Source organism: Oryzias melastigma, linkage group LG3, assembly GCF_002922805.2.
Source record: "Oryzias melastigma strain HK-1 linkage group LG3, ASM292280v2, whole genome shotgun sequence".
Taxonomy (NCBI): domain Eukaryota; kingdom Metazoa; phylum Chordata; class Actinopteri; order Beloniformes; family Adrianichthyidae; genus Oryzias; species Oryzias melastigma.
Genome location: NC_050514.1, coordinates 8,997,411 through 9,010,773, shown reverse-complemented (window position 1 = coordinate 9,010,773; position 13,363 = coordinate 8,997,411). Strand labels below are relative to the sequence as shown.

General features: G+C 41.6%; 1 protein-coding gene across 2 annotated transcripts in view; it reads left to right on the top strand.

Annotated features, from left to right (window-relative positions):
• The window catches only part of cfap73 (cilia and flagella associated protein 73), a 13,917-nt gene extending 2,439 nt beyond the window's left edge, over window positions 1-11,478 (top strand). Inside the window, exons 2-7 of one of the 2 annotated variants that reach the window (XM_024265121.1) lie at window positions 5,237-5,244; window positions 9,364-9,456; window positions 9,556-9,750; window positions 10,816-11,037; window positions 11,121-11,276; window positions 11,338-11,478. In XM_024265121.1, coding sequence (XP_024120889.1) covers window positions 9,364-9,456; window positions 9,556-9,750; window positions 10,816-11,037; window positions 11,121-11,276; window positions 11,338-11,442 — 771 coding nt within the window. In that variant the 5' untranslated portion in view covers window positions 5,237-5,244 and the 3' untranslated portion in view covers window positions 11,443-11,478. Of the gene's footprint in view, window positions 1-5,236; window positions 5,245-9,357; window positions 9,457-9,555; window positions 9,751-10,815; window positions 11,038-11,120; window positions 11,277-11,337 lie in introns of both variants that reach the window. The other variant, XM_024265120.2, reaches the window with a different exon arrangement.
• The last annotated feature ends 1,885 nt before the right edge of the window (window positions 11,479-13,363 follow it).

Genomic DNA, 13,363 nt, shown 5'->3' with positions numbered 1-13,363 from the left:
TTTTGTAAATGACCATGGTATAAGCGGGATAATACCCTCCGAAGAGTGCATTATGAGAAATTAACGCACTTCACGGAGGCAACCGTCTTCCGCTTCGCGTCAGACGGTTTAGGCCTCCGCGTCATGCGTTAATTTCTCATAACGCACACTTCGTCGGGTATTATCCCTTACTTATCTTTGGTTCATTAAGGAACTTCAATTATTCCAAATACAACTGGAATTCGTTTATAAATAATCTTTATTTTCAAAGAGTACCTGCAGCTGCAGGTTGGATGGCGGATTAACATGGTGGATAGATTCCCTTCCCCCAAACTTTATTTAACAATTACAAACATTATGCAACAAATCTCAACATGAAGAACATGTACACCCACCGCAATATATATATATATATATAATACATAAATCCTAAGGGTTTTTGTATAATCTATTATCAACAACAAAAATTTGAATGTTTCTAGCTTTTTTATTTTTCAAGAATTTTAATGAATCCAAATGTAAACAAATCTCTGTGACATGGGGCAGCCGTGGTGCAGTGGTAGGGCGGGCGACTCCTGATCGTAAAATTGCGGGTTTGGTTCCCGCCTTTCCCTTCCCATGCGTGTCCTTGGGCAAGGCATCTAATCCCGACTTGCCTCTGGTGGGAGATTGGCGCCAGTGTTCGACCAGTGTGTGAATGTGTGAATGGGTCTGTGACTGTGAAGCACTTTGGGCCCTCAAAGGAGGGTATAAGCGCTATACAAGTATACGCCATTTACCAAATGTAATGAAGAGTGGTCTGGTTTTCGAATATCTGTTTCTATGAATATGGAACTTTCCTAAAATTATTAAAACATTAAAAACTGAATCAAATATAATGTATTGTTTCCGAGTTTTCTACACAAAACCCACATGAATTATCTTAAAAACCAAACCTTAATCTTAGAAGTTCTTTGCATGGGTATACATCATTTAAAATTTTAAAATGAAGTTGTCTTGACTTTGTACTGATTTGGTATTTGACAAAATCAGATTTCAAATTAGCCAATCCCTCTTTGGTGCAACATAGTGAGATTGCATTTCAGTTAAAGAATTTAGGAAAAATCGCTTCTACAAAGGAAGCCCGTATAAATGAATTTGTCGAATGGGAGCTGGTAATGGATTGATCATGAATCAACAGAGACGGAACATGAACTGGAACTTGTTGCTGAATTAGAGTGGATGATAATTGAATTAAAGACTGGGAAATCCTTTTATTATCTTATTATATTGTTTCCTATCGTTTAGACCAAAATTTTTGCAAAACATTTCAAATGTAAAATCTTTCCACTGTTATCTGCCTTTGTCCAACCAATTTTTGAAGATTTATTTCTATATAATACATAACGGGAATTCCATGTAGGACAACCAGTTTATTTAGTCTGTTTAGTTGTTAGCTATTGTTTATATTATATGACTGACTCTGCTTTCAGCCCAATGAGGCAATAGATTTGTGATATTGGGCTATATAAATAAAATTGAATTGAAGTGAATTGAATTGAATATAGGTGTATTGTGAGGACTAAAATGATGTTTCCCAGTATAGTAGAACTTGCTGGTGAAAAGCGGAAAGCTTGATGGGGAGTTTTTTTGGAATCAAAATAACATTTTAAAAGGAAATTAATACCTCCTATTTAAAAAAAATCTTTGGAAAGGAATATGAAACCAGAAACTGTTTTCATTCTCTAGAACTGATGTAAGCCAGTTTATTTTAATCATCCCATCTAAACACTCAAACTCTATGGCCTTAAGTCCACCATCACTATAATCCCTGACTATTGCTGCTTTCTTCATGTAATGTGTTTTGTTTCTTCAAATAAAATTAAAGTTGGCCGGGTTTATTGCTTTTTTTTTTTTTTTTTTTTTTTTAAATTTAGGGATAGACAGTAAATATGCTGGGTAGATCAATCTATAAAGACATTCCATCTTGATGAAAAAACCCTGCACAAAAATGGAAGTGTCCCGTTGTGACCACAAATTTAAATTAAGTTGACACTTTCCTACAACTTTCCAAACATTATTTTCCTCTACTATCCATCCATTTATCCATCAGTCCATGTATCCATCCATCCATCTTCTTCTGCTCTTCCGGGACCGGGTCGCGGGGGCAGCAGTCTAAGCAATTTTGCCCAGACTTCCCTCTCCTCTACCACTTCCTCCAGCTCCTCTGGGGGAACCCTGATGTGTTCCAAGGCCAGCCGAGAGACATAGTCTCTCCAGCATGTCCTGGGTCTTCCCTGGGGCCTCCGCCCAGTGGGACATGCCTGGAACACCTCTACGGGGAGGCATCCAGGAGGCATCCGGACCAGATGCTCGTGGGGCCTCAACTGGCTCCTCTCAATGCAGAGGAGAAGCGAGTCTACTCCGAGCTCTCTCCGGGTGACTGAGCTCCTCACCCTATCTCTAAGGGAGCACCCAGCCACCCTCCAGAGGAAACTCATTTCAGCCGTTTGTAGTCGGGATCTCGTTCTTTTGGTCATGACCCAGAGCTCATGACCAAAGGTGAGTACTGGGACAAAGATCGACCGGTAAATTGAGAGCTTTGCTTTCTGGCTCAGCACTCTTCTCACCACAACGGACTGGTGCAGCGACCGCAAAACGGCGGGCGCTGCTCCAATCCATCTGTCGATCACCCACTCCGATCTTCCCTCACTCGTGAACAAGACCCCAAGATATTTAATCTCTTCCACCTGAGGCAGGAGCACTCCACCCACTCAGAGAGGACAAACTACCATTCTCCGGTCCAGAACCATGGCCTCAGACTTAGCGATGCTGACCCTCATCCCAGTCGCTTCACACTCGGCTGCAAACCGCTCCAATGCATGCTGGAGGTTTGATGGACACAACAAAACAACATCATCTGCGAAGAGCAGAGATGAAATCCTGCTGTCCCCAAACCAGATCCCATCCGGCCCCTGGCTGTGTCTAGAAATTCTGTCCATAAAGACTATGAACAGAACCGGTGATAAAGGGCAGTCCTGCTGGAGTCCAACATGCATCAGGAACAGGTCAGACTTACTGCCGGCCATGCGAACCAAGCTCCTGCTCCGGTCATACAGAGACTGAATAGCCCTGAGTAAGGCTCCCCAGACCCCATACTCCCAGAGCACCCTCCACAGGACACCACGGGGAACGCGGTCGAACGCCTTCTCCAAATCCACAAAACACATATGGACCGGATGAGCAAAGTCCCACAAACCCTCCAGCACTCTGGAGAGGGTGTAGAGCTGGTCCACTGTTTCACGACCAGGACGGAAACCGCACTGTTGTTCTGTGATCTGAGGTTCAACTATCGGACAAATTCTCCTCTCCAGTACCCTGGTATATACTTTCCTAAGAAGTCTGAGGAGTGTGATTCCCCGTTAGTTGGAACACACCCTCCGGTCCCCCTTCTTGAAAAGGGGAGCCACCACCCCAGTCTGCCAGTCCAGTGGTACGGTTCCTGTCTGCCACGCAGTGCTGCAGAGACGTGTCATCTAAGACACTCCCACAACATCCAGGGCCTTGAGGTACTCAGGGCGAACCTCATCCACCCCCGGAGCCTTGCCACCGAGGAGCTCTTTGACTACCTCAGTGACCTCATCTTGGGTGATGGACAGTTCCATTCTTCAGCCTCTGCTTCCTCAGGGGAAGGCGTGTCATCAGGGTTGAGGAGATCCTCAAAGTATTCCTTCTACCACTGACAATGTCAGCACAGCCGACAACATCAGCAGATCCCCACCGGAACCGAAAACGGTATCTGCAGAAAACAGCTTTCTCCATTTGTTCCTCTCCAAACAATGTTGCACTTGAAGATAACGGGACGGTCTTTCACATCCTGGACAGACCTCGGTAAAACTCAGTCATAGTCGTCTTTGGCTCTGCTGGAAAACAACGTTTCAGGAGGTTTCTCCAGCTGTTTGCCATCTCCCACTGGAACATTTCGTCAAGCTCTCATAAAAAATATATGAATTAAATAAATCTCAATAACCATCCAGTTGCAACATTGATATAAGCCTACAGTTTGAGACCAAGTTTTCCTCATGACTCCATCATATAAACAACATGAGAACTTGAGAAAAGGAAGAGTTTTAAATAAAATACTTTTATTTTTGTAATGTACAAATCACTGTAAACCGAATAAAATAAGGTAAAGCAACCACAGTTACCACAAACAAGCAAAAGTAAACATCAACAATTAGCTGCTAAAAAAACAACAGTAAAAACAAAATGTGGGTCCTGTGGGTTTCTCTTTGGCCTCCAGCAGATGAAAAATCTGGAGAAATAGATAAACATCAGAACAAATTATTTTTATTAGCAATTTTATTATAGCTCCTGGTCCTATAAATTTAGGGCTACATTTTCTGGTCCAAACAAGATCTATTTGAAATGTTTTTATTTTAGGTTTCCTCTATTCTAAAGGCCATCTCTGTCCATACCTTTTGTAAAAACAAACAAACAAAAAAAAAGGTGTGGCATTCACAATCTTCCCATTAAGCTATCATATTTTCATAGGCACATGATGCTTGGCTGAACTATTATTTTTAAACTGAAATTGTAAGTTTATATAAGTTTTATTAAAAACAACAGGAAAGTTAAGTTAAAAAAACATTACCCTGAAAATTGGCGCAATAGGATGAAATTTAGTTAATTAAACATGATTAAACATAATTGTGAAGATACTAATTCTCCAGGACAGTTCTTCACTAAAGTAATTAAACACCCATAAAGATTTCAAAATTATTTGAAAAATATTAAAGGAATAATTGGTGCGATAAAATGTTTTGTTTTATGTTATTTAAGTTATTTATAATATTTAAGTACAAATGTATCATATTATTTGGTAATTTTCTTTTGCTTTTTTTAATGCACTAAATCCCATGGAAGTTCTGTGACATAAAATTTGTAGATAATAATAAGCACCCATTTATGAACTATTTATTTGTTCAGTTCAGCTTATTATACTCAAGGATTTTATTAGTACACTGGATTTTTCTTTCTGTTTTCTGTCCATGATGGTCTGTTTTCAGGACATTAACCCTAGAACACTTTTGCTATAAAAAGTTACACCATCACTTTTTCCGGGTAATTTTTACCTGATGTAATATACCCAATAAAAAGTAATTCTCACAAAAAATAGTTCAAAATATGACAACACGTGATAAATTAGAGTAGTTGTTTTTTATTTTTAACTGTGGTTTATGTAACAAAATGTAAAATAAATACACAGTAAGATCCTAAAAACAGGCTTGAAATGGCTGAAAAATTAGGAATTTGAGAAAAAAAATCCTAAAAAAAAAGAAATAATGATACTGGAAACTTGATCTTTGGTCCACCCATTCCTGGGACATGTATGACTTTACCCAGGGACAATGACACTCAGAAAAATGCAACATATTGAAATTTATGTGAATACTTTTGCTCAGGTAAAAATCACCTAGCAATAGTGCTCTAGGGTTAAAGGGATTAAGTCATTTCCCTACTATGTAAAGAATGGCAATTTGTAAATAGCTGCAAAAAGCATCAGTAAAGCTAAGAGTTGAAAACACTCAATTTTAAGCTAAGCTAAGGTAAAGTCCCCACGGACTTCTGAATAATTAAGATAGAAAAAATAGCAAAAAAAAGACAGACATTTATGATACATTTAGTCATATGAATTGCGCAGAAATAACAATGTTTATATAGAGAGATCAATTTCAAGATTCAACATTCAAGATTAACTTTATTTATCCCCGCAGGGAAATTCAGTTTTAGAAGCAGCAGCAATAATAATATAGAAAAGTACAACACATCAATAAACTGCAAAATTTCAATCTTCTTTTCCTTTCGGCTTTTCCCTTCAGGGGTCACCACAGCGAATCAGTTTCCTCCATCTAAGCCTGTCTTTAGTACCCTCCACTCTAACACCAGCCACCTTCATGTCTTCATTCACTGCATCCATAAACCTCCTCTTTGGTCTTCCTCTAGACCTCTTTCCTGGCAGCTCTAGACTCAGCATCCTTCTACCAATATATTCACTGTCTCTCCTCTGAACATGTCCAAACCATCTCAGTCTGGCCTCTCTGACTTTATCTCCAAAACCTCTAACATGTGCTGTCCCTCTGATGTATTCATTCCTGATCCTATCCATCCTGGTCACTCCCAAAGAGAACCTCAGCATCTTCATCTCTGCTACCTCCAGCTCTGCTTCCTGTCTTTTCTTCAGTCCCACTGTTTCTAGTCCAAACAACATGGCTGGTCTCACCACAGTCTTGTACACCTTTCCTTTCATTTGTGCTGAAACTCTTCTGTCACACATCACACCTGACACTTTTCTCCACCCATTCCAACCTGCTTGCACTCTCCTCTTCACTTCTTTTCCACACTCTCCATTACTCTGTACTGTTGACCCTAAATACTTAAACTCCTCCACCTTCTTTATCTCTTCTCCCTGTAACCTCACTCTTCCACTCTGGTTCCTCTCATTCACACACATGTACTCTGTCTTACTGCGGCTAACCTTCATTCCTCTCCTTTCCAGGGCAAACCTCCACCTCTCTAACTCCACCTCCACCTGTTCCCTGCTCTCACTACAAATCACAATATCATCTGCAAACATCATAGTCCATGGTGATTCCTGTCTAACCTCATCCGTCAGTCTGTCCATCACCATTGCAAACAGGAAGGGGCTCAGAGCTGATCCCTGATGTAATCCCACCTCCACCTTGAACTCCTCTGTCACCCCTACAGCACACCTCACCACTGTCTTACAGCCCTCATACATGTCCTGCACTGCTCGGACATACTTCTCTGTCACTCCAGACTTCCTCATACAATACCATAGTTCCTCTCTGGGCACTCTGTCATAAGCTTTCTCCAGATCTACAAAGACACAGTGGAGCTCTCTCTGACCTTCTCTGTACTTCTCTATCAACATCCTCAAAGCAAATGTTGCATCTGTAGTGCTCTTTCTTGGCATGAAACCATACTGCTGCTCACAAATGTTCACTTCTGCTCTTAGTCTGGCTTCCACTACTCTTTCCCACACCTTCATTGTATGGCTCATCAGCTTTATTCCTCTGTAGTTACCACAACTCTGCACATCTCCCTTATTCTTAAAAATGGGCACCATCACACTTCTCCTCCATTCCTCAGGCATCTTCTCACCACCTAAGATCCTGTTGAACAACCCGGTCAAAAACTCCACTGCCATCTCTCCTAGACACTTCCATACCTCCACAGGTATATCATCAGGACCAAGAGCCTTTCCACTCTTCATCCTCTTCAAAGCCCCTCTCACTTCACCTTTACTAATCTTTCTTACTTCCTGCTCCACAACCGTCACCTCTTCTACTCTTTGTTCTCTCTCATTCTCTTCATTCATCAACTCTTCAAAGTATTCTTTCCATCTTTCCATTACACCACTGACACCTGTCACCACATTACCATTCCTATCCTTGATCACCCTAACCTGCTGCATGTCCTTCCCATCTCGATCTCTCTGCCTTGCTAGTCTGTACAGGTCAGTCTCTCCCTCCTTACTACCCAACCTAGCGTACAAGTCATCATAAGCTCTTTGTTTGGCCTTTGACACCTCTACTTTCACCTTACGCTGCATCTCCCTGTACTCCTGTCTACTCTCCTCAGTCCTCTCAGTGTCCCACTTCTTCTTAGCTAGTCTCTTACTCCGTATACACTCCTGCACCTCCTCATTCCACCACCAAGTCTCCTTATCAACTCTCTTTCCTGATGACACACCAAGTACACTCCTACCTGTCTCCCTGATCACATTAGCTGTAGTTATCCAGTCATCTGGGAGTACCTCCTGACCACCCAGAGCCTGTTTCAACTGTTTCTTAAAAGTCATGCAACAATCTTCTTTTTTCAACTTCCACCAGTTTGTCCTCTTCTCTGCCTTTGCCCTCTCTTTCTTCATCTTCTTCACCACCAGAGTCATTCTACACACCACCATCCTGTGCTGTCTGGAAACACTCTCACCAACCACTACTTTACAGTCACTGATCTCCTTCAGATTACACCGTCTACACAAGATGTAGTCTATATGTGTGCTTCTACATCCACAACACTCCTAACAAACTCCTCCTTCAGGATAACTCCTCCTCCATTTCTCTTCCCATCTCCACCATGATGGAACAACTTAAACCCTGCTCCTAAACTTCTAGCCTTGCTACCTTTCCACCTGGTCTCCTGGACACACAGTATGTCTACCTTTCTCCATTGCATCATGTCCACTAACTCTCTACCCTTTCCTGTCATAGTTCCAACATTCAAAGTCCCAACTCTCAGTCCAACACTAGTGACTTTCCTCTTCTCTCTCTTCCTACGAACCCGCCTTCCTCCTCTCCTTCTTCCACCAACAGTAGTCCAATTTCCACCAGCACCCTGTCGGTGAACAGCACCGATGGCGGTCGTTGTTAACCCGGGCCTCGACCGATCCGGTATGGATTTCGTAGGTCTGATTCGCATATTTGATTTGGCAAGATTTTACGTCGGATGCCCTTCCTGACACAACCCTCTGTATTTATCTGGGCTTGGGACTGGCACAATGAGACCCTGGCTTGGGCCCCCTCGTGGCTACATTGCACAGCAAAATTTCAATAAACTACTAAATTACCAATAATTTAAATGATCAATAAAAACAATCCCATAAAAAAGTAGATAAATAAGTAAATAAAAGTACACATAGCTGCAAAGATAAATATAAACAAATTTATACACATTGCAGCAGAAGGAGGACAATATACACATGTAAAAAAAAAAAGCACCAAGGTGTTTTACTTTCATCTTTTAGAAAAGGAGGAGTTATATAGCCTAATAACAGATGGCAAGAATGACTTCCTGTACCGCTCCTTAGAGCAGCGGGGCTACAGGAGTCTGCTGCTGAAGCTGCTTCTCAGTGTGTCCACAGTTTCAAAGAGAGGGTGGGAGGGATTGTCCATGATGGTCAGCAGTTTAGCTAACATTTTGTCTCTCGCCACGTCCTCTAAGCTGGCTAGCTTAGAACCAACAACAGAACCAGCCTTTTTAATGAGTTTGTCCAGTCTGTTGGCGTCCTTTGCTTTGATGCCGGCACCCCAGCACACTACAGCAAAGAAGATGGTGCTTGCCATGACAGACTGGAAAAACATGTGGAGCATCCTGTTACAAACATTGAGGAGTAACGGGGAGCGTACCCAAAGTTTTTAGGTACAATTCTTAGCAGCATCTTTGGAAGAGAAATGGAATTTTGCGGAATGTTCCAATAACTCCTAGTTTTCTTTGTCCGGTTGGTGTGAAAGGCCACTATGCATCCCACAAAGCATCAGTTAGCGTTTCCTTAAACTCATAACTCTTGAGCGTTTTTCCTTCGTTGTGTTTTTGATGCAGATGTTGGAGGACCTGCAGCAGCAATCTGACATGTTGAGAACCAAAATAAAGGAAGCGGTTCAGCTACGAGCAAGCTTGAATACACTTCTAAAGGTGAAGAAGTCAGTGATTCTCTTTTAGGACACTTGCAGAGGAGGAGCTGTGTGGCAGTTGGAATAGGGAAGTTAGCAGAAACCACTTGCTTCTTCTCAGGAAGAGGATTCGAACTCATCCCTGATGAAGGCTCGGGAGCTGTTTGAAAAGGAGAGATCGAGGGGCAAAAAGGAGATCCAGACCCTTAAGGAGGAGAAATCCAAAGTGACTGAGACCAAACAGAAGCTGCAGCGTCAAAAGGAAGAGCTGTCTGTGTATGCAGACATGCTGCGGGGAGTGTGCAGACTAACAAAGGTAACAACTGTTACTCATTTTATGTAAAATCAAACAGGATTATTCAAGAGGAAAAAGAACAGTAAACCTTAGAAAATTTGAAATAGGGACAGATGGAGTGCAGCTGAATTTAGCTTTTTGTCTGGTGTTGAACCACCACCATTGTAAGTGAAGTGGGTGGGGCCTATTATTGGTCAATCCTGCTTTAGGTGGTGCCGTACAGTTTAGATCCAGATTCCAGCTCAGACGAGGAAAACAAAGACCTTCATGGATCTTTTTGTCTGCAAGCAGATGCATCAGAACAGTTTCTATGAGGAAATACTTAGTAACACAATTGCAGTCTTAAGTTTCTTTACGCATGTCCTTCAACATCAGAAAAATGCCACAAGAACATGTTAAAAACACAAAAAAAGACAATTCTGCGATGAAAGATGCTGCTGAGCTTGTTACTCCTTCGCTGAGCTATTTATTTACTTATTTATTTATTTTATTTTTTTTGAATAACCAAAGTTAGTTGTTGGTGTTAATGTTATTCTAAATTTTTATGTCAGTATTTTTACTTTTACTGCAAATGAATTTTGGCTCAAAAAATTGGTCATCTGCCTCCTTTACTACTATGAAAAATGGGGCAGCCGTGGTGCAGCGGTCGGGCTCGGCTCCTGGTTGGATGATTGAGGGTTCAATTCCCGCCTTGCCCACCCATGTGTGGAAGTGTCCTTGGGCAAGACACTGAACCCCAAATTGCCTCTGGTGGAAGGTTGGCCCCAGTGTTCGGCAGCGGACCCACCACCAGTGTGTAAATGGGTGAATGGGTCTGTAACTGTGAAGTACTTTGGGCCTTCGAGGAAGGTAGAAAAGTGCTATACAAGTTTACACCATTTACTATGAAAAAAAAACCATATCGGTTGATCTCTAATGTGGATCTCCTCCACCTCAGAGCTCAGAGCATTAACTGTTTCTTATGCGTCCTCTCCAGAACATTTGCTGGAATGGAAACATGCCGTTATTCTGATGATCCTGACCTTCACAGTGATGATGCTGTGAAGCCCCACTGAGGCCTTTTGACCCCTGGTTTGTCTGTTGCAGTTTGAGGATGTGGACCAGCTGGCTCGCTACATTGAAGGTCAGCTCCACATCACAGAGAAGCTCACAGAGAAGGAAAAACAGGTGCTGATGGAAATGGATCAGCAGAGAAAAGAGCTGTCAAAAGTGCAAGAGAAGCAGAATCTTCTGCGTCATACAATGAATGGCCAGCTCTACCAGCTCCAAACAGAGATAGAAGAGATCCGCTCCGAAGCTGAAGTTTGGGTAAACCCATCTTTCCCATGTTTTATTGCTCAGATCATCCAGACGACTCCATGAAAAGGCTCAGCTGTTCTGTCTTCACACAGGAAATGAAGTGGGATCACATTCAGGACACAGCTGCAAGGAAAACCCTGGAGTTGTGCCAAATCAAGATGATAACGCTGAACCTCTTTGAAACACTAGGGGGCGTCAATGGAGAGAAAGCCATCAGCATGAGTGACACAGAAACACAACTGGAGCAGGTATGTGGATGAAGCATCCAGAGCAGCAGAGAGGAGTCCGGGTAACTGTCTGTTTCCACAGATCGCCACGCGCATGAAAGACATGGAGGACATCCTGAAAATGCACAAGGACCTCTATCAAGCACAGGGCTCTGCAAAAGGAAAACCTGAGGAGGCTCCAACCTAATAAAACATTGTTTTAGTTTTTTGAAATTCATTGTAAGTCAAATCCAATGTATTTTGTTTGATTATAAAAGGAGAAAAGACCTCCTAATCAGACTGACTTCAGCCAGAGCCCATCTGGCCCCTGTACCAAAGTTCATGCAAAAGTTCAGAGAATCATGACCCGCTTTAGAATCCACCACAGAGAAGAGAAAATCTCACAATGAAAAAGATCGATTGGAATAATCGCATCCAGAACAGTTCTTTACTCTTGTGTGACTGCTTTGCATTTAACAAAGGCACTGGAAAAACACAGGAAAGGCATGGTTGTGTGTGGCGTTAGTAAGCGATGATTGGTTTGAGTCGGTCTGATTCATAATTCTTTGGGAAGCCCTCTCACTAATCAAGACTGAGCTTCTTGAGTGACTCAAAGCAATCACATCTTACAACTCTAACATGGTGGCATCCATCTCGCAAGAAAATGGTAACTGAATTGACTTCATTTGCTAGGTGATGGAAGTAAACACAACGTCACTGTCACCCATAACCAATGGGGCAGAGATAAAACATAATGATTTTGAAGGTTCCACCGTGAATTTGAGCTGAAAATCAATAGAAGACATAAAGTCAATCAGCATTTCAGAAGGAAGATAAATCATTGTGGCCCAAAGGTTTAAAGTGGATACTGTCACAAATAGGCAGTCAGCTGGATCCAAGTGGAGCAGGTTTATTTGGCAGATTCAGGAGAACAGGAGTGAAGCACAGATAAAAGTCCTCAAAGCTAAATCATCATGAGGGCATCAGAGAACAGCCAAGGTGGTCAGGGTCGGGGCAGGCAGCAAGCAATCAGAGTTGAAGACAACGCAGATCTGATGAACCAGAAGATCAGGTTGGGACGAGAACACTCAGTCAGACCTCACACCGAGCAGTGCTCTGACTAAATACTGCTGGGAGTGATTGCAGCAGGAAAATGGCTGTGGAGCTTCTCGGAAAGACAGCAGGGACTTATGGGAAGTGTAGTGAGGAGACCCAGGAAGGACTAATACTTAGGTGATGGATCCCACTGATGGCCAGAGGGGGGGGACAGGGGACCCATTCACAACATATACTCAAAAGTTTTTTGGAGCATTAAGCTCCTTCATACTTTCGGACTTTTCAGCAAGTTTGGTATCAAATGGCTTATTTTGTTCCGGAGAATTATGCTTGAACTTTTTCTATTAATAGGTTATGTGATTTTTAAAATATTAATCAAAATATATTTTCTGTCCCATGGGACTGTAGGGAAGTGTATTGTATTCAATTAAAAAAACTTTGTTCTGTTTTTTTTGTGTGTGTTTAAGTCCTCCTCTAATGAAAATCCTGTTTTTTGACTTTTTAACATGTGTGTATGGCATTTTTCTTATGAAAGAGAACAAGTGTAATAAGAAGTTAACTACTTTTTTAAAATAAAAAAAATTGTTATATGGAGACTAAAAAAAAGTCACAATTTAAATTGACTGCACTTGAAATTGTCATGGGCTTTTGGTGCCATCTTTCAAATGAAAATGCATTTTACATTTCAATATGCAATTCACCATTCATGTTGAAAATTAGTTTTGTGATACAATATTAAAAAATGACGCTCCAATCCATTGTTTGCTTTAAACTAATTTTAAAGCATATTAAGATCTATTGAATTTGAATTTGCCATCATGTTTCTGTGTCAAAATTGAAAAGACTGCAAAACAGCGCCCCTTTGTGTAATGCATTTTCATTTACAGAGTGAAAGCGTCTTTATAGTCAGGAATTCAAGCTGAGAATCCAATCTGTCAAACTCTCATAAGGGCTGTGTCCACCTCCAGCTTCAATATGCAATGTCCTGCTTCCACTTTAACCTGGTTGACTAAATCAAAATATTAAAGACATTCAACCAAACAATGGAATCATTTGTCTTTGGATTAATCGCA